Source organism: Triticum urartu, chromosome 3A, assembly GCF_056163025.1.
Source record: "Triticum urartu cultivar PI428250 chromosome 3A, HENAU_Tu73, whole genome shotgun sequence".
Taxonomy (NCBI): domain Eukaryota; kingdom Viridiplantae; phylum Streptophyta; class Magnoliopsida; order Poales; family Poaceae; genus Triticum; species Triticum urartu.
Window position 1 is genome coordinate 701,781,705 of NC_141875.1, and position 20,496 is coordinate 701,802,200.

The 20,496-nt window shown below is 45.8% G+C and overlaps 1 protein-coding gene across 1 annotated transcript; it reads left to right on the forward strand.

The window, feature by feature from the left end:
• Window positions 1-15,240: 15,240 nt before the first annotated feature.
• On the forward strand, window positions 15,241-19,723 carry LOC147981860 (uncharacterized). Its single transcript, XM_087517229.1, has 2 exons — window positions 15,241-17,884; window positions 19,683-19,723. Exons 1-2 carry the CDS (start codon window positions 15,241-15,243, stop codon window positions 19,721-19,723), a joined length of 2,685 nt encoding a protein of 894 aa, XP_087373355.1.
• The last annotated feature ends 773 nt before the right edge of the window (window positions 19,724-20,496 follow it).

A 20,496-nucleotide genomic window follows, 5' to 3' on the forward strand; every position in this document is an offset into this window, starting at 1 on the left:
GATCTTTTCCACACACTATATAAAGGGTCTCCTTCTTCCCCGTTGACTCACCTCTTCCACCATTAAAGCTCCATTATTGCTCCAAGCTCCATTTTCGCCCGATCTCACTCCCTAGCCAACCAAACTTGTTGATTTGCTCTGGAGTGGTTGAGAAGGCCCCGATCTACACTTCCACCGAGAGATATTTGATTCCCCCTACTAATCCCTTGCGGATCTTGTTACTCTTGGGTGTTTGAGCATCCTAGACGGTTGAGGTCACCGCGAAGCCATAGTCCATTGTGGTGAAGCTTCGTGGTGTCGTTGGGAGCCTCCAATTGAGTTGTGGAGATTGCCCCAACCTCGTTTGTAAAGGTTCAGTCGCCGCCTCCAAGGGCACCAATAGTGGAATCACGGCATCTCACATTGTGTGAGGGCGTGAGGAGATTACGGTGGCCCTAGTGGCTTCTTGGGGAGCATTGTGCCTCCACACCGCTCCAACGGAGAAGTACTTCCTCTCAAAGGGAAGGAACTTCGGCAACACATCCTCGTCTTCACCGTCTCCACTTTTGGTTATCTCGTGCCTTTACTTGTGTAGCTTATTTGTTTCATATATCTTGCTTGCTTGTGTTCCTATTCATGTTGCATCATATAGGTTGCTCATCTAGTTGCATATCTAGACAACCTATTTTGATGCAAAGTTTAAATTGCTAAAGATAAGCTAAAAATTGTTAGTTGCCTATTCACCCCCACTAGTCAACCATATCGATCCTTTCAATTGGTATCAGAGCCTCGTCTCCTTATTAAGGACTTTACCGTCCGAAGAGTATGGTTGATACCGTAGACGGAGCGGAGGAACACTCCGGTGTGAATCCTATCTCGTCTACGGGCGATGGGGGAACTTCGGTCTCTCGTGAGGAGTTCAATGTAGCCTTGGAGACATTGAAAACCTCCATGACGACCGAAATTGAAAGCATGTTTACTAAATTTCTTGAGGGGCTTAAACTATCAACCGCATCGTTGAAAGTGGGGGATCCCGCCAACAAGGTGTCGGATGCTATCCCCGAAAAGGGGGAAGCTAGTAGTGAAAAGGCTCCTTCTTCTAGTGGCAAGAATGGCACCGGCTGAAGGAAATATGCCCTAGAGGCAATAATAAAGTTAGTATTTATTTTCTTATATCATGATAAAAGTTTATTATTCATGCTAGAATTGTATTAACCGGAAACATAATACATGTGTGAATACATAGACAAACAGAGTGTCACTAGTATGCCTCTACTTGACTAGCTCGTTAATCAAAGATGGTTATGTTTCCTAACCATGGACAAAGAGTTGTCATTTGATTAAACGGGATCACATCATTAGTTGAATGATCTGATTGACATGACCCATTCCATTAGCTTAGCACCCGATCGTTTAGTATGTTGCTATTGCTTTCTTCATGACTTATACATGTTCCTATGACTATGAGATTATGTAACTCCCGTGTGCCGGAGGAACACTTTGTGTGCTACCAAACGTCACAACATAACTGGGTGATTATAAAGGTGCTCTACAGGTGTCTCCAAAGGTACATGTTGGGTTGACGTATTTCGAGATTAGGATTTGTCACTCTGATCGTCGGAGAGGTATCTCTGGGCCCTCTCGGTAATGCACATCATTTAAGCCTTGCAAGCAATGCAACTAATGTGTTAGTTGCGAGATGATGTATTACGGAACGAGTAAAGAGACTTGCCGGTAACGAGATTGAACTAGGTATTGGATACCGACGATCGAATCTCAGGCAAGTAACATACTGATGACAAAGGGAACAACGTATGTTGTTATGCGGTTTGACCGATAAAGATCTTCGTAGAATATGTAGGAGCCAATATGGGCATCCAGGTCCCGCTATTGGTTATTGACCGGAGACATGTCTACATTGTTCTCGAACCCGTAGGGTCCGCACGCTTAAGGTTTCGATGACAGTTATATTATGAGTTTATACATTTTGATGTACTGAAGGTTGTTCGGAGTCCCGGATGTGATCACGGACATGACGAGGAGTCTCGAAATGGTCGAGACATAAAGATTGATATATTGGAAGCCTATGTTTGGATATCGGAAGTGTTCCGGGTGAAATCAGGATTTTACCGGAGTACCGGGAGGTTACCGGAACCCCCCAGGAGCTATATGGGCCTTAGTGGGCCTTAGTGGAAAAGAGAAGAGGCAGCCTGAGATGGGCCGCGCGCCCCTCCCCTCCCTTGGTCCGAATAGGACAAGGAGAGGGGGCCGGCCCCCCTTTCTCTTTTCCCCCCTCCGCGAATCCTATTCCAACTAGGATTGGGGGGGGGGGAATCCTACTCCCGGAGGGAGTAGGACTCCTCCTGGCGCGCCACCTCTAGGCCGGCCGCACCCCCCCTTGAGCCTTTATATACGGAGGCAGGGGCACCCCAGAGACACAAGTTGATCCACGTGATCATATTCTTAGCCGTGTGCGGCGCCCCCTGCCACCATAGTCCTCGATAATATTGTAGCGGTGCTTAGGCGAAGCCCTGCGACAGTAGTACATCAAGATCGTCACCACGCCGTCGTGCTGACGGAACTCTTCCCCGACACTTTGCTGGATCGGAGTCCGGGGATCGTCATCGAGCTGAACGTGTGCTAAAACTCGGAGGTGCCGTAGTTTCGGTGCTTGATCGGTCGGGCCGTGGAGACATACGACTACATCAACCAAACGCTTTCGTTGTCGATCTACAAGGGTACGTAGATCACACTCTCCCCTCTCGTTGCTATGCATCACCATGATCTTGCGTGTGCGTAGGAATTTTTTTGAAATTACTACGTTCCCCAACAATGGCATCCGAGCCTAGGTTTTATGTGTTGATGTTATATGCACGAGTAGAACACAAGTGAGTTGTGGGCGATATAAGTCATACTGCTTACCAGCATGTCATACTTTGGTTCGGCGGTATTGTTGGATGAAGCGGCCCGGACCGACATTATGCGTACACTTACGCGAGACCGGTTCTCCCGACGTGCTTTGCACATAGGTGGCTTGCGGGTGACAGTTTCTCCAACTTTTGTTGAACCGAGTGTGGCTACGCCCGGTCCTTGCGAAGGTTAAAACAGCACCAACTTGACAAACTATCGTTGTGGTTTTGATGCGTAGGTAAGATTGGTTCTTGCTTAAGCCCGTAGCAGCCACGTAAAACTTGCAACAACAAAGTAAAGGACGTCTAACTTGTTTTTGCAGGGCATGTTGTGATGTGATATGGTCAAAACATGATGCTGAATTTTATTGTATGAGATGATCATGTTTTGTAACCGAGTTATCGGCAACTGGCAGGAGCCATATGGTTGCCGCTTTATTGTATGCAATGCAATCGCGCTGTAATTCTTTACTTTATCACTAAGCGGTAGCGATAGTCGTGGAAGCATAAGATTGGCGAGACGACAACGATGCTATGATGGAGATCAAGGTGTCGTGCCAGTGATGATGGTGATCATGACGGTGCTTCGGAGATGGAGATCACAAGCATAAGATGATGATGGCCATATCATATCACTTATATTGATTGCATGTGATGTTTATCTTTTATGCATCTTATCTTGCTTTGATTGACGGTAGCATTATAAGATGATCTCTCACTAAATTATCAAGAAGTGTTCTCCCTGAGTATGCACCGTTGCGAAAGTTTTTTGTGCTGAGACACCACGTGATGATCGGGTGTGATAGGCTCTACGTTCAAATACAACGGGTGCAAAACAGTTGCACACGCGGAATACTCAGGTTATACTTGACGAGCCAAGCATATGCAGATATGGCCTCAGAACACGGAGACCGAAAGGTCGAGCGTGAATCATATAGTAGATATGATCAACATAGTGATGTTCACCAATGAAACTACTCCATCTCACGTGATGATCGGACATGGTTTAGTTGATTTGGATCACGTGATCACTTAGAGGATTAGAGGGATGTCTATCTAAGTGGGAGTTCTTTAAGTAATTTCATTAATTGAACTTAAATTTATCATGAACTTACTACCTGATAGTATCTTGCTTATGTATGTTTGATTGTAGATAGATGGCCCGTGCTGTTGTTCCGTTGAATTTTAATGCGTTCCTTGAGAAAGAAAAGTTGAAAGATGATGGTAGCAATTACACGGACTAGGTCCGTAACTTGAGGATTATCCTCATTGCTGCACAGAAGAATTACGTCCTGGAAGCACCGCTGGGTGCCAGGCCTGCTGCTGGAGCAACACCAGATGTTATGAACGTCTGGCAGAGCAAAGCTGATGACTACTCGATAGTTCAGTGTGCCATGCTTTACGGCTTAGAATCGGGACTTCAACGACGTTTTGAACGTCATGGAGCATATGAGTGTTCCAGGAGTTGAAGTTAATATTTCAAGCAAATGCCCGGGTTGAGAGATATGAAGTCTCGAATAAGTTCTATAGCTGCAAGATGGAGGAGAACAGTTCTGTCAGTGAGCATATACTCAAAATGTCTGGGTATAATAATCACTTGATTCAGATGGGAGTTAATCTTCCAGATGATTGCGTCATTGACAGAATTCTCCAATCACTGCCACCAAGCTACAAGAGCTTCGTGATGAACTATAATATGCAAGGGATGAATAAGACTATTCCCGAGCTCTTCGCAATGCTGAAAGCTGCGGAGGTAGAAATCAAAAAGGAGCATCAAGTGTTGATGGTCAACAAGACCACTAGTTTCAAGAAAAAGGGCAAAGGGAAGAAGAAGGGGAATTTCAAGAAGAACAGCAAGCAAGTTGCTGCTCAAGAGAAGAAACCCAAGTCTGGACCTAAGCCTGAAACTGAGTGCTTCTACTGCAAGCAGACTGGTCACTGGAAGCGAAACTACCCCAAGTATTTGGCGAATAAGAAGGATGGCAAGGTGAAAAAAGGTATATGTGATATACATGTTATTGATGTGTACCTTACTAATGCTCGCAGTAGCACCTGGTATTTGATACTGGTTCTATTGCTAATATTTGCAACTCGAAACAGGGACTACGGATTAAGTGAAGATTGGCTAAGGACGAGGTGACGATGCGCGTGGGAAACGGTTCCAAAGTCGATGTGATCGCTGTCGGCACGCTACCTCTACATCTACCTTCGGGATTAATATTAGACCTAAATAATTGTTATTTGGTGCCAGCGTTGAGCATCAACATTATATCTGGATCTTGTTTAATGCGAGACGGTTATTCATTTAAATCAGAGAATAATGGTTGTTCTATTTATATGAGTAATATCTTTTATGGTCATGCACCCTTGAAGAGTGGTCTATTCTTATTGAATCTCAATAGTAGTGACACACATATTCATAATGTTGAAGCCAAAAGATGCAGAGTTGATAATGATGGTGCAACTTATTTGTGGCACTGCCGTTTAGGTCATATCGGTGTAAAGCGCATGAAGAAACTCCATACTGATGGACTTTTGGAACCACTTGATTATGAATCACTTGGTACTTGCGAACCGTGCCTCATGGGCAAGATGACTAAAACACCGTTCTCCGGTACTATGGAGAGAGCAACAGATTTGTTGGAAATCATACATACAGATGTATGTGGTCCGATGAATATTGAGGCTCGTGGCGGATATCGTTATTTTCTCACCTTCACAGATGACTTAAGCAGATATGGGTATATCTACTTAATGAAACATAAGTCTGAAACATTTGAAAAGTTCAAAGAATTTCAGAGTGAAGTTGAAAATAATCGTAACAAGAAAATAAAGTTTCTACGATCTGATCGTGGAGGAGAATATTTGAGTTACGAGTTTGGTGTACATTTGAAACAATACGGAATAGTTTCGCAACTCACGCCACCCGGAACACCACAGCGTAATGGTGTATCCGAACGTCGTAATCGTACTTTACTAGATATGGTGCGATCTATGATGTCTCTTACTGATTTACCGCTATCGTTTTGGGGTTATGCTTTAGAGACAGCCGCATTCACGTTAAATAGGGAACCATCGAAATCCGTTGAGACGACGCCTTATGAACTATGGTTTGGCAAGAAACCAAAGTTGTCGTTTCTGAAAGTTTGGGGCTGCGATGCTTATGTGAAAAAGCTTCAACCTGATAAGCTCGAACCCAAATCAGAGAAATGTGTCTTCATAGGATATCCAAAGGAAACTATTGGATACACCTTCTATCACAGATCCGAAGGCAAGACTTTTGTTGCTAAATTCGGAAACTTTCTGGAGAAGGAGTTTCTCTCGAAAGATGTGAGTGGGAGGAAAGTAGAACTTGATGAGGTAACTGTACCTGCTCCCTTATTGGAAAGTAGTACATCACAGAAAACTGTTTCTGCGACACCTACACCAATTAGTGAGGAAGCTAATGATAATGATCATGAAACTTCAGGACAAGATACTACTGTACCTCGTAGATCAACCAGAGTGAGATCCGCGCCAGAGTGGTACAATAATCCTGTTCTGGAAATCATGCTGCTAGATCATGATGAACCTACGAACTATGAAGAAGCAATGGTGAGCCCAGATTCCGCAAAATGGCTTGAAGCCATGAAATCTGAGATGGGATCCATGTATGAGAACAAAGTATGGACTTTGGTTGACTTGCCCGATGATAGGCAAGCAATTGAGAATAAATAGATCTTCAAGAAGAAGACTGACGCTGATGGTAATATTACTGTCTACAAAGCTCGACTTGTCGCAAAAGGTTTTCGACAAGTTCAAGGGGTTGACTACGATGAGACCTTCTCACCCGTAGCGATGCTTAAGTCTGTCCGAATCATGTTAGCAATTGCCGCATTTTATGATTATGAAATTTGGCAGATGGATGTCAAAACTGCATTCCCGAATGGATTTCTGGAAGAAGAGTTGTATATGATGCAACCGGAAGGTTTTGTCGATCCAAAGGGAGCTAACAAAGTGTGCAAGCTCCAGCGATCCATTTATGGACTGGTGCAAGCCTCTCGGAGTTGGAATAAACGCTTTGATAGTGTGATCAAAGCATTTGGTTTTATACAGACTTTCGGAGAAGCCTGTATTTACAAGAAAGTGAGTGGGAGCTCTGTAGCATTTCTGATATTATATGTGGATGACATATTACTGATTGGAAATGATATAGAATTTCTGGATAGCATAAAGGGATACTTGAATAAGAATTTTTCAATGAACCTCGGAGAAGCTGCTTACATATTAGGCATAAAGATCTATAGAGATAGATCAAGACGCTTAATTGGACTTTCACAAAGCACATACCTTGACAAGATTTTGAAGAAGTTCAAAATGGATCAAGCAAAGAAAGGGTTCTTGCCTGTGTTACAAGGTGTGAAGTTGAGTCAGACTCAATGCCCGACCACTGCAGAAGATAGAGAGAAAATGAAAGATGTTCCCTATGCTTCAGCCATAGGCTCTATCATGTATGCAATGCTGTGTACCAGACCTGATGTGTGCCTTGCTATAAGTCTAGCAGGGAGGTACCAAAGTAATCTAGGAGTGGATCACTGGACAGCGGTCAAGAACATCCTGAAATACCTGAAAAGGACTAAGGATATGTTTCTCGTATATGGAGGTGACAAAGAGCTCATCGTAAACGGTTACGTTGATGCAAGCTTTGACACTGATCCGGACGATTCTAAATCGCAAACTGGATACGTGTTTACATTAAACGGTGGAGCTGTCAGTTGGTGCAGTTCTAAACAAAGCGTCGTGGCGGGATCTACATGTGAAGCAGAGTACATAGCTGCTTCGGAAGCAGCAAACGAAGGAGTCTGGATGAAGGAGTTCATATCCGATCTAGGTGTCACCTAGTGCATCGGGTCCAATGAAAATCTTTTGTGACAATACTGGTGCAATTGCCTTGGCAAAGGAATCCAGATTTCACAAGAGAACCAAACACATCAAGAGACGCTTCAATTCCATCTGGGATCTAGTCCAGGTGGGAGACATAGAGATTTGCAAGATACATACGGAGCTGAATGTAGCAGACCCGTTGACTAAGCCTCTTCCAGGAGCAAAACATGATCAGCACCAAAGCTCCATGGGTGTTAGAATCATTACTGTGTAATCTAGATTATTGACTCTAGTGCAAGTGGGAGACTGAAGGAAATATGCCCTAGAGGCAATAATAAAGTTATTATTTATTTCCTTATATCATGATAAAAGTTTATTATTCATGCTAGAATTGTATTAACCGGAAACATAATACATGTGTGAATACATAGACAAACAGAGTGTCACTAGTATGCCTCTACTTGACTAGCTCGTTAATCAAAGATGGTTATGTTTCCTAACCATGGACAAAGAGTTGTCATTTGATTAAATGGGATCACATCATTAGTTGAATGATCTGATTGACATGACCCATTCCATTAGCTTAGCACCCGATCGTTTAGTATGTGGCTATTGCTTTCTTCATGACTTATACATGTTCCTATGACTATGAGATTATTTAACTCCCGTGTGCCGGAGGAACACTTTGTGTGCTACCAAACGTCACAACGTAACTGGGTGATTATAAAGGTGCTCTACAGGTGTCTCCAAAGGTACATGTTGGGTTGACGTATTTCGAGATTAGGATTTGTCACTCTGATCGTCGGAGAGGTATCTCTGGGCCCTCTCGGTAATGCACATCACTTAAGCCTTGCAAGCAATGCAACTAATGTGTTAGTTGCGAGATGATGTATTACGGAACGAGTAAAGAGACTTGCCGGTAACGAGATTGAGCTAGGTATTGGATACCGACGATCGAATCTCGGGCAAGTAACATACCGATGACAAAGGGAACAACATATGTTGTTATGCGGTCTGACCGATAAAGATCTTCGTAGAATATGTAGGAGCCAATATGGGCATCCAGGTCCCGCTATTGGTTATTGACCGGAGACATGTCTCGGTCATGTCTACATTGTTCTCGAACCCATAGGGTCCGCACACTTAAGGTTTCAATGACAGTTATATTATGAGTTTATACGTTTTGATGTACCGAAGGTTGTTCGGAGTCCCGGATGTGATCACGGACATGACGAGGAGTCTCGAAATGGTCGAGACATAAAGATTGATATATTGGAAGCCTATGTTTGGATATCGGAAGTGTTCCGGGTGAAATCAGGATTTTACCGGAGTACCGGGAGGTTACCAGAACCCCCCGCGAGCTATATGGGCCTTAGTGGGCCTTAGTGGAAAAGAGAAGAGGCAGCCTGAGATGGGACACGCGCCCCTCCCCTCCCTTGGTCCGAATAGGACAAGGAGAGGGGGGGCGGCCCCCCTTTCTCTTTTCCCCCCTCCGCGAATCCTATTCCAACTAGGATTGGGGGAGGGGGGAATCCTACTCCCGGAGGGAGTAGGACTCCTCCTGGCGCGCCACCTCTAGGCCGGCCGCACCCCCCCCTTGAGCCTTTATATACGGAGGTAGGGGCACCCCAGAGACATAAGTTGATCCACGTGATCATATTCTTAGCCGTGTGCGGCGCCCCTGCCACCATAGTCCTTGATAATATTGTAGCGGTGCTTAGGCGAAGCCCTGCGATAGTAGTACATCAAGATCGTCACCACGCCGTCGTGCTGACGGAATTCTTCCCTGACACTTTGCTGGATCGGAGTCCGGGGATCGTCATCGAGCTGAACGTGTGCTAAAAATCGGAGGTGCCGTAGTTTCGGTGCTTGATCGGTCGGGCCGTGGAGACGTACGACTACATCAACCAAACGCTTCCGTTGTCGATCTACAAGGGTACGTAGATCACACTCTCCCTCTCGTTGCTATGCATCACCATGATCTTGCGTGTGCGTAGGAAATTTTTTGAAATTACTACGTTCCCCAACACCGGCATCTTTGCCCATGTGGAACCACCACTTGTTTATGGTGGACCGGTTCCTTCCACTCATTTGAATCATGCCGGTCCTCCCCCTAAGATTGTGAAAAATGAGGATTTTGATTCTTGGGTTTACCGCTTTAAACGTCATTTAAATCATGTGAACACTAACCTTTGGAGAATCATTGAAGAAGAAGAAGAGGAAGAAGAGGAGAGCAACCCCGAAGATACGAAGTATGCATATCATGAACATATGGCACTTGCTTCAAGGCAATTTTGGAGCAAGAAAAACTTGAGGCCCAACTTTAGCAAAAACAACTCGAGTGGCACAAGGGGCAAGCAACGTGTAAGGACTTGCTACAATTGCGGCAACATAAGTCATTTCGTTGCGGAATGCCCGTATGAGAAGAGGGAAGACAATGGTGGCAAACTCATCCGAAAGGACAAAGCCAAGTCGTTCCCCAACAAGAACAACTTCACCAAGAAGACTCCTCCCAAGGCCTTGGTTGTGCAAGAAGAGTACAATGAGGATGATGACGATGATGAAGATGATGAGTCGGTTGCCATGGCCTCCATCGCCATTGCAACAACGTCACGAGTGTCTCTCTTCGACTCACCCAACGAGAGCATCACCGCCAAGTGCCTCATGGCTAAAGCCACCAACAAGGTAACCTCCAACACCAAAACTACCATCATTAATCATCCTTCCCCAACGGATAGCATTAATGAAGTTGAGGGAGCTAATGTGGAGGTTAACGAGTTTGAGGCCTTTATGGGTAAACTCAAGGGAAAATCCAAGAAGCACTTTGTTTCTCTCTTGGAACAACTTGGTGAGGCCAATGACATGATCGAGGCTCACGAAGACACCATCTCGAAGATGGAAGGGCATAGTTGTGACTATGCCGATGAGATTTTGGATCTTTCCAATGCTCTTGAGGAAGAGCGTGGTCTTCGTTTGGCTCTTGAGGAGTCACACAATGTTGATCATGCTAAGTTAGAGAAAGATTATGATCATGCCCTCGTTGTTTCTCGTGTGCTAAATTCTGAGAAGGCTAAACTCGGGGTTGATCTTGCTAGACTCAAAGAGGAGTTTGATATACTTGACAAGGCCCACAAGGCCTTGAAGGGTATTCACGCTAGTCTCAAGGAGTCTCATGATCAACTCCAAGTGAAGCTAACTAAGGAGAAAGCAACTTTTCCTCATATGGTTTTAATTGATAATGCAAATGCTACTAACCCGTGTTGTGAGCATATACATCTTGTTGAGGAAAATGCTAAGTTGAAGGAGCAACTTGAGAGAGGCCTTGCGACTTGCATACAAGGCAAGAAGAACCTCAATGATCTATTGATCAACCAAAAGGGAGGTGTGGCGAAGGAAGGGGTTGGGTACGTCCCCGACTCCAAGAACAAGAAGAAGAATGACAAGACCAAACGACCTCCTCCCCTCATGCAAACCTTTGTGAGGGCGGGAGAGAGTGTCCCCGAGGAGAAGAAGAAGAACAAAGTCAAGAAGGGCAATGTCACCTCACCCAACAAAGCCGGCGATTTTAATCCTTCTTATGTGTTGTGCCGTGCTAGTGATGGGCATGTTTATGCCAAATATGTTGGTTCTCTTCATGAGTACATTGAATGGTCTATTTGGGTTCCTAAGACCCTTGTTACTAACATCAAAGGACCCATTACAAAATGGGTACCTAAAACCAAGCATTGATCTCTTGTAGGTGTTTGCTTCCGGTGGTGGATCATGGTTGCTCGATAGCGGAGCTACAAATCATATGACCGGAAGCAAGGACTTGGTGGTGGACGTGCACAAGGTTCCATCTATGCCCACCAATGTCGAGTGGGGTGACGCCTCATCTTCTAAGGTATTGGGACTTGGCAAGGTTGTCATCTCTCATGATCTCACGACCGAGAAGGTCATGCTTGTTGAGTCCCTTGCATACAACTTACTTTCCGTTCGTCAACTTGCAATCATGGGCTTTGCCACTTTCTTTGATATCGATACCGTGGCCCTCTTGTGGAGCAAGACTCTTAAAGTAGCCTTTGTTGGGCATGTTGAGAACGGTCTATATGTGATTAACTTTTTGGAGCGACCCACTAAGACCGCGACATGCCTAATGGCTAAAGTTGATGTGGGATGGCTTTGGCATCGCCGTTTAGCCCATGTCAATATGAGATCTTTGCAAAATCTCCTAAAGGGGTACCATGTCCGTGGACTAATGAATGTTAGTTTTGCTAAAGATCGTGCTTGCAGTGCCTGTATCAAAGGAAAGCTACATGAGAAGGCTCACCCTCCGACGACTATCATTTATTCAAAGAGGCCTTTGGAGCTCCTTCACATGGATCTCTTTGGGCCTCCATCCTTCGATAATCTTGGAGGTAGGAAGTATTGCTTGGTGATTGTGGATGACTACTCAAGGTACACGTGGGTGTATTTCTTCAAGAGGAAGAGCGAGACCCAACAAACCGTCATTGACTTTGCAAATGAAGCACAACGTCAACACAATGCAAAGATCTTGACAATAAGAAGTGACAACGGCAGCGAGTTCAAGAACTACACCTTGGATGAATTTCTTAGTGATGAGGGAATCAAGCATCAATATTCCGCACCATAGACCCCTCAACAAAACGGTGTTGCGGAGAGGAAGAACCGGACGTTGATGGATGCGGCAAGGACCATGATGGCGGAGTTCAAGTCTCCGTACAACTTTTGGGCCGAAGCCATCAACACCGCGTGTCATGCATGCAATCGGCTCTACCTCCGCAAGGGCTTGAACAAGACTCCATATGAGATACTCACCGGTAACAAGCCCAACCTCAAGTACTTCCGGGTATTCGGGTGTAAGTGCTTCATTCTCAAGAAAGGTATTCGGTTGTCTAAATTTGAGGCTAGATCTTATGAGGGCATATTTGTTGGTTATGCTACAAACTCTCATGCTTACCGTGTCCTCAATAAATCCACGGGACTTATTGAGGAGACGTGTAACGTGGAGTTTGATGAGAATAACGGCTCCCAAGTGGAGCAAAGTGGCACTTGTGATGTAGGTGATGAAATTCCTCCTCAAGCTATAAGAAGAATGGGTGTTGGTTTCATCCTACCCATTGAGGAACCCCTTGTGGCCGAAGGAGAAGGACAATTCTCCACTCAAGTGGATCCATCACCAACCCAAGGCCCACACGCTTCCGAAGAACAAAGTGAAGGCCCTCAACCTCATGAACAAGACCAAGGGCTAGATCATACTCAAGACGGTGTGAACACACCAAGTGATGCCCAAGGTCAAGTTCTCTCCCCCGAGCAAGTTCAAGATCAAGAACAAGTTCATGACGGCGCTCGAGATGATCAAGTAACCGCTCCTCAACTCACCACCGAGGAGGAATTAGAGCGTCGTGCCGCCAAGGTTGCTTCCAAGCTCTCCACCAAGGATCATCTCATGACGAATGTGCTTGGAAGCTTAAGAAAGGGGGTAAGCACTCGTAGACAATTAGCAAATTATTGTGAGCATCACGCATTTGTCTCTTGTGTGGAACCCCACAAGGTCTATGAGGCGCTAGAAGATCCGGATTGGCTCAATGCCATGCACGAAGAACTCAACAACTTCGAGCGCAACAAAGTGTGGAGATTGGTACCAAGGCCAACGGGGAACCACAATGTCATTGGAACCAAGTGGATATTCAAGAACAAGCAAGATTCCCATGGGATTATCATTCGCAACAAGGCTCGTTTGGTAGCACAAGGCTACTCCCAAGTCGAGGGTATCGACTACGATGAAACCTTTGCTCCCGTTGCTCGTCTTGAATCCATTCGCATGTTGATTGCATATGCTTCTCATCATAACTTTAAGTTACATCAAATGAATGTGAAGAGTGCTTTTCTTAATGGTCCCATTAATGAAATGGTGTACGTCAAGCAACCCCCCGGGTTCGAGGATCCCTACTTTCCCGATCATGTGTATCAACTCGATAAGGCACTCTATGGCCTTAAACAAGACCCACGTGCGTGGTATGACCACCTTACCGAGTTGTTACAAGACCGTGGCTTTGAAGTTGGGATAATCGACCCCACTCTTTTTACAAATGAAAAGTGAAACCGAGGTATCCAGACCTTTGCACAAAGACGCGTTAGGCAGTCCGAGTGGCTAATTTTTTTTAAAATAATACATTTTTTTAGTAATTTGCACAAATATTACGCCCAAAAAATTATTTTCAAAAATAATACACCGTCGGCCAGCAGCTGGCTGACTGGTCCTAGTCAGCTAGCAGCAGGCCGACTGGGCCTTATCGGCCAACTGCGAGCCGACAGGTGGCTTCTCGGCCACGCGGAGGCCGACTATTGGCCAGGCCACGTCGGGCGCTGGCTATCGGCGCGGGCTGGGTCACGGGCGACCCAGTCAGCCAGCTGCCGACCGATCGGCCAGCTGCTGGCCGACAGGGAGCCAGCCCCGCAGCACACGCCTCTTTCTCCTCTCCTTCTTCTTTCCCTTTCTCCCACCGCAAGTTTCTCTCTGTTCTTCCTTCCTCCTCTCTCTTACACGAACTAGCTCCAATTAATACACCAAAATGGCCCATTTTTTCGTGGATTTGGCACCGTGAATGGGTTCTACATAGTTAGGGGAGCCAAAAGAGACCTCGATCTACTGCTGGGGTAGCTTGTGGTGGTCGTGGTGAGCATTTTGTTGGAGCATTTTTTCAGCGCATTGGTGGAGGTTGTGGTGGTGGTGGAGGTGGAGGTGGTGGTGGTGAAGTTGGGGCAGTGTGGTGGAGGTGAAGCTCCGGTAGTTCGGTGGAGTTTCCGGTGATTGAAGGCCGTCGTTCGTCGTTCGCACGCACGCTACAAGGGTATATTTCAACAAACATTTTTATTTTCGAAGTTGCGTGCAATTATTGTTATTTGCTCCGGTAGTAATGTAAATATATTTAGGTAGTCGTGGTGAGCATTTTATTTCCCGGTACCGGTGTGCAATTATTGTTATTTGCTCCGGTAGTAACGTAAATATATTTAGGTGGTCGTGGTGAGCATTTTATTTCCCGGTTCCGGTGTGCGATTATTGTTATTTGCTCCGGTAGTAAACGTAAATATATTTAGGTAGTCGTGGTGAGCATTTTATTTCCCGGTACCGGTGTGCAATTATTGTTATTTGCTCCGGTAGTAACGTAAATATATTTAGGTGGTCGTGGCGAGCATTTTATTTCCCGGTTCCGGTGTGCGATTATTGTTATTTGCTCCGGTAGTAAACGTAAATATATTTAGGCGTGTCAGTAATTGGAGTTGCTCCGGTAGTAAACGTAAATATTTAGGTGTTCTTGGTGAGCATTTTAAGTTGTTGCATAATACTTGTATTAGTTGCTCCGTTAATATTCTGTAATATATAGCTAGCTAATATATAGACATGTCTAATATTTCTTAGTGGGGGTATATTAAGTTGTTGCTTAATACCTGTATTTCATTGTTGAAAAAAAATAGGTGAGCCGAGATGTCTGATGTAGTGAACTTCAGATTTTGCTATGGTCCTGGTACTGTCCAAACAACTGAGATGGGAGCAGATCTGAGTGAATTTACTCATATAGATGTGCCAATGAGCGCACCTCAAACATGGTCAGTCAGTCAGTTGAAAGAATGGATTGCGGCAAGTTTAGGTCTTGATACTGAAACACACACCGTCGGTGTTCATGCATTGTGGACACGGTCAAGTTCAATAATTTACTTTTATTTGAGGCCGATAGAGCGAGACTCCGAATGGGTGCGGTGGTTACAAGGTTGTGAACGAAGGGGATGCAATCCTGTTGCTTTAGTTCTTCCCGTCGTGAAGGAGGTCACTACACATGAAGGCAAGGGTGGCTACGATCCTGGTCATAGCAGTGTAGGGAGGCAGTTATCTATGTCAAATGCTGGAGATGATTGTTACGAACAAGGACAGAGCAGTCAGGTAGAAGGAGGAAATGCTTATGGTTATGAACCAGGGCAGAGTAGTCAGGTAGAAGGAGGAAATGCCGATGGTGATTACAATGGCGAGGTGGACGCTGACGAGGTAGATGGGCAAATGCAGGACCAGATGGAAGAAGAAGACACCGATGTTGAAAGGGGTCATGCCGATGATTCTGACGAGTCAGATGAAGAAGAAAATGCAGAGGAGGTCCCGAATCCTGCATCGTGGAATCATGACTTCTCATCTGCAATGACCGTGAATGACGGACATGATTCAGCCTGGCAATATCACCAGAACAATATTGCGACGGGTGCTATGTATCCGAACAAGCAAGCCCTGGAAGATGCAATAATTAACTGGGCAATGTCCACGCAAAGGGTTTTCACAGCTCAGGTGTCCAGTCAGAAATTCCTGACAATGGTATGCAAGAACGCAGATTGTCCCGCCAGGGTGCACGGCTTTCTCCCTAAGTATGGCACAAGTTGGGTGATAAGTGACTTAGTTAATCACACTTGTCTTATTCCCTGCATCCCTCAGGATCATGCCAACCTTTCATCCACGCTTATTGCTCGGTTGTTTTACGATGATATAGTGCAGGGCAAAGCTATGGAAGTGAAGGCAGTCCAGACAAAAGTCTTCGCCAGGTTCAAGTACAGAATTTCTTATGGCAAGGCTTGGAGGGCTAAGCATGCGACGCTTGAGAGGAGATTTGGTTCTTATTTTGATGCATGTGACTCTGTTGTCCAACTCCTCCACACCCTGCAGCAGCGGAATCCAGGCACCTATATCGATATCCAAGACATGTTCATGCCAGAGTTCCCAACTGTGAGGGTGCTGCATCGTCTCTTCTTCTCTTTCGGTGTATGCATCGAAGCTTTCAGGCATTGCCGACCGGTGATATGTGTTGACGGTACTTTTCTCACAGGCAAGTACAAGGGTCAGATCCTGACAGCCATAGGTCAAGACGGCCAAAATCAAGTCGTCCCACTCGCATTTGCTTTTGTGGAGAGTGAGAACATTGAAAGTTGGACATGGTTCTTCAGGCAGTTGAAAATATCAGTTGTGAAGGAGAAGCCCAATGTGTGCATCCTTCATGACAGGCATGCAGGTATACTCAGTGCGATAAGGACACTGACAAACCCAGGCCCTGAGAAACAAGTTCCATGGCAGGACTTGCAGAGCCGTTGGTGCATGCGCCATCTGGGGGCTAATTTCTTCTCGCAGTTTAGAAATAAGAACCTGATGAATCTGTTCAAAAAACTCTGCAAGCAGAACCAGCTATGGAAGTACAATTTGATACGCGACAGACTTAATGTGTGTACGCAGAGACACGTGAGGGACAGGAAAGCTGCAAGAGATGCAGCGGTGAGGGCACATGTTGAAGCAGTAGCTGCACAATTGGCAACAGGAACAGCGGCCGTGGAGGAGGAGCCTGTTGGGCTATGTGACCTGCCAGGCTTTGACCCACCTGGTACTAGGAGAAGGCTTGGGAGGTCGATTAAAAACTTCGAGCAGTGGATAGAGCATGAGCCTCTAGAGAGGTGGTCTTTGCTACATGACACACATGGAGCACGATACGGTGTCATGACAACAAACCTCGCAGAAACATACAACTTTGTCCTCAGAGGAAACCGGACATTGCCACTTACAGCCATCGTTGAGGGTATTTTCTATGGCACCGTCAAGTATTTCAGAGATAGACGTCAAAAAGCAGAGCAACATATCTTCAACAACCCGAATACACGGTACTGTGAAAGAGTCACGAAGTACATGGACAACAAGATGCAAAAAGCTGGATCACACACTGTAGTCGCCATCGGTAATCAAGAAAGAAGGTTTGAGGTCCGCTTAGCCAACAACAAATTTGGATGTGCAAATGAGTTGAGGACGCATGAGGTGAAAATTGGTAATGAAGCCTGGCCAATGTGTGAGTGCACATGCAACAAACCGAAATTGCTTCACCTACCTTGCTCACATGTACTTGCTGCTTGCGGGCAGCTTGGAATGGACGCAATATCGTTTGTGTCTCCATTTTTTCTGAAAGAGTCTGTCCTCGATACCTGGACAGGTGAGCTGATGGGTTTTCGATCAATGGGTAATTTCAACAGTGTCAACCCCGCTGAAAGGCATTACATTCCAAACCCAGAGCATATGCGTACAAGTAGAGGCAGACGGCACTGTCGGCGCATCCGGAATGATATGGATGAATCTGAAGCAGGAGGTCCGACTAGGCAATGCATTCTGTGCAATGAATTTGGCCATAGGGACACTAATTGTCCCACTTTCGTCACTGGGCGTGGATGAGGCAACCGGGGAAGAAGAGGAGGAAGAGGCAGTAGAGGAGTAAGGGCGAGAGGAAGAAGCTAAGCTAGCAGTAGTATGTTCTGAATTTGTATTAAGTGTGGCACTATGTTCTGAATTTGTATTAAGTGTGGCACTATGTTCTGAATTTGTATTAAGTGTGGCACTATGTTCTAAATTTGTATTAAGTGTGGCACTATGTTTTGAATTTTTATTAAGTGTGGCACTATGTTCTGAATTTTTATTAAGTGTGGCACTATGTTCTGAATTTATATTAAATGTGGCACTATGTTCTGAATTTTTTTATGTGCAGGAATGTCGGGAATGTGGTTGCTGAATGGGGACATTGATAGGGGTCATTGTGGTGCGATATGGTATGAGCGCAAGCTTGAGCCTCTGGTCACTCGCACTCCTAAAGAAAACTGGATGATACACCCAGGATGGCTTCAGCGGTACGTGTTTTATTAATTTGCACACTGACATGCATATTAATGGGAGACACTAACTGAAATGTTATCTGATGAAGGTTGAAATGGGCCGGCCTTTTACCTTTCGCGCGTCTGGTTGAGTCTATCCCGGTGAGAAACGCATCGCCATCGACGGGTCCTTGCTGAGCTGCTTAGTGGACCGTTGGAGGCCAGAGACCCACACGTTTCACTTCCGATGGGGAGAGATGGCTCCTACTCTGGAGGATGTGTCACTTTTGCTCGGACTACCGTTGGCAGGTCATGCCATAGGACCGTTGGAAGCACCGGTTGGTTGGGAGCTAGCCCTTACACAACGTTTTCATGGTGTTCTTCCGGATGCTCCGGATCCGGTATGGGAGCATCACGGACCTAAGTATGAGTGGTTGCTCAATTTCCGGGTAATTTCCCCAACATCTTATCTTCAAGTTATCGTGCATATGGTTTTACAGAAAATAACTGCGGCTAACTAAAACTTTCTCTTTGCTTAATGCAGATACAAAACTTTCGGGCACCGTTGACTGCGGAACAGATCACTCGGAGCCTGGAGGCCTACTTAATGTGGCTTTTCGGCAAGGTGATGTTCACAGAGAACCATGTCACCACTATTAACGCGCTCTACATCCCTATGGCACTCGAGATAGCGAACGCTCAGACGGCGGATCAGATCAGACAGGGGAGTTGGGGTTCGGCGGTCTTAGCGGCTACATACCGAGGTATGTGCAACGGTTGCCAGCTTACATCGAGAAAGCCAGCCCTTCTTGGATGCCCTCTATTCCTACAACTATGGTCGTGGGAGAGGTTCTCTATAGGGCGACCAGATGTACGTGTTCGTGAGCCTATTGATGCCATGTTTGATGCTGACGGCATCGACATGCCTACTTTCAGTCTGTGTTGGACACGTCGCGAGGTATGCACCGTGTTATAGTTTAACGTAACTTTTTTCTGCACAAGAGATAGTTCGATGCTAGCGGCTACTAACTTTTGTTTTCTACAGAGACGCTTTGCTAGTGATCAGACCAGGAAGGCATACACAGCATTGAACGACCAGTTCGATGCGTACACCGGGGTCATCTGGCAGCCCTACACGGAAGCAGCCATACAAGCGAGATACCCTGGTGGTCTGTCTGTGCTATGCACAAGGGACCGAGATTACTGGATGACAAAATCAAAAATCATCTTCGATGTCTTCGTCGAGGAGATGGCACAACAGAGGGTTATGAGGCAATTTGGTCTTCTGCAGTTGGAGCTGCCTCCCCCTATAGAGAACCCAGTGCCAGCACACATCCACAGGTATTAACTAATTTTTCAATGTTGCATTATCTTTCATAGTACTCCATTCGAAGCTTTAGGTAATTGTTGAACACACACCACAATTTTAGGACGACAAGGAAGGGCATGACCAGAACAACTGCTGACTGGCTAGTTAGACTAGAGCCGTATGTTATAGAATGGGAGACAGCAAACACACATCTATGGCATGAGAATCACAATTTTGATCTCGATAAATTCAATCTCTATTTGCGGCGCTACATGACCGGAACACGATTACGCATCATTGAGCACTCCCACCCAGAGGAGATACCGGATCCTACTCCGTCGGATATGTACCCGAGCTATGACACTTCGGGCTCTAGGCAGTACGCGGTAAGATATATTTTCTTTAAGTAATGTTGTCACATACTTTGACGTGCAAGAGACATACATTATTAATCGTCATGGAAATTTGCAGGCTACCTTGACACACGAACTCTACCAGGACGTGACCACCTTTGGACGATCACTGTCGTCTGGACCTCTTCTTCAGCACCGTCCAGTGCTACAACCCTTCTTGGAACGAATTCAGAACAAGATACGGACTGTGTACGAGGCTATCACTTGCACCCGGAGAACCGACGTTGTTCAGCACCAGTAGCAGCAGCCGCGTCACTCCATGCACCGACATCAACCACGTCCACGTCTAGCACATCAGCCGACAACCAGGCCACCCCGTCCTGACCAACCTGGCAGTTCAACGTGGCAGCAACCACATCAATAT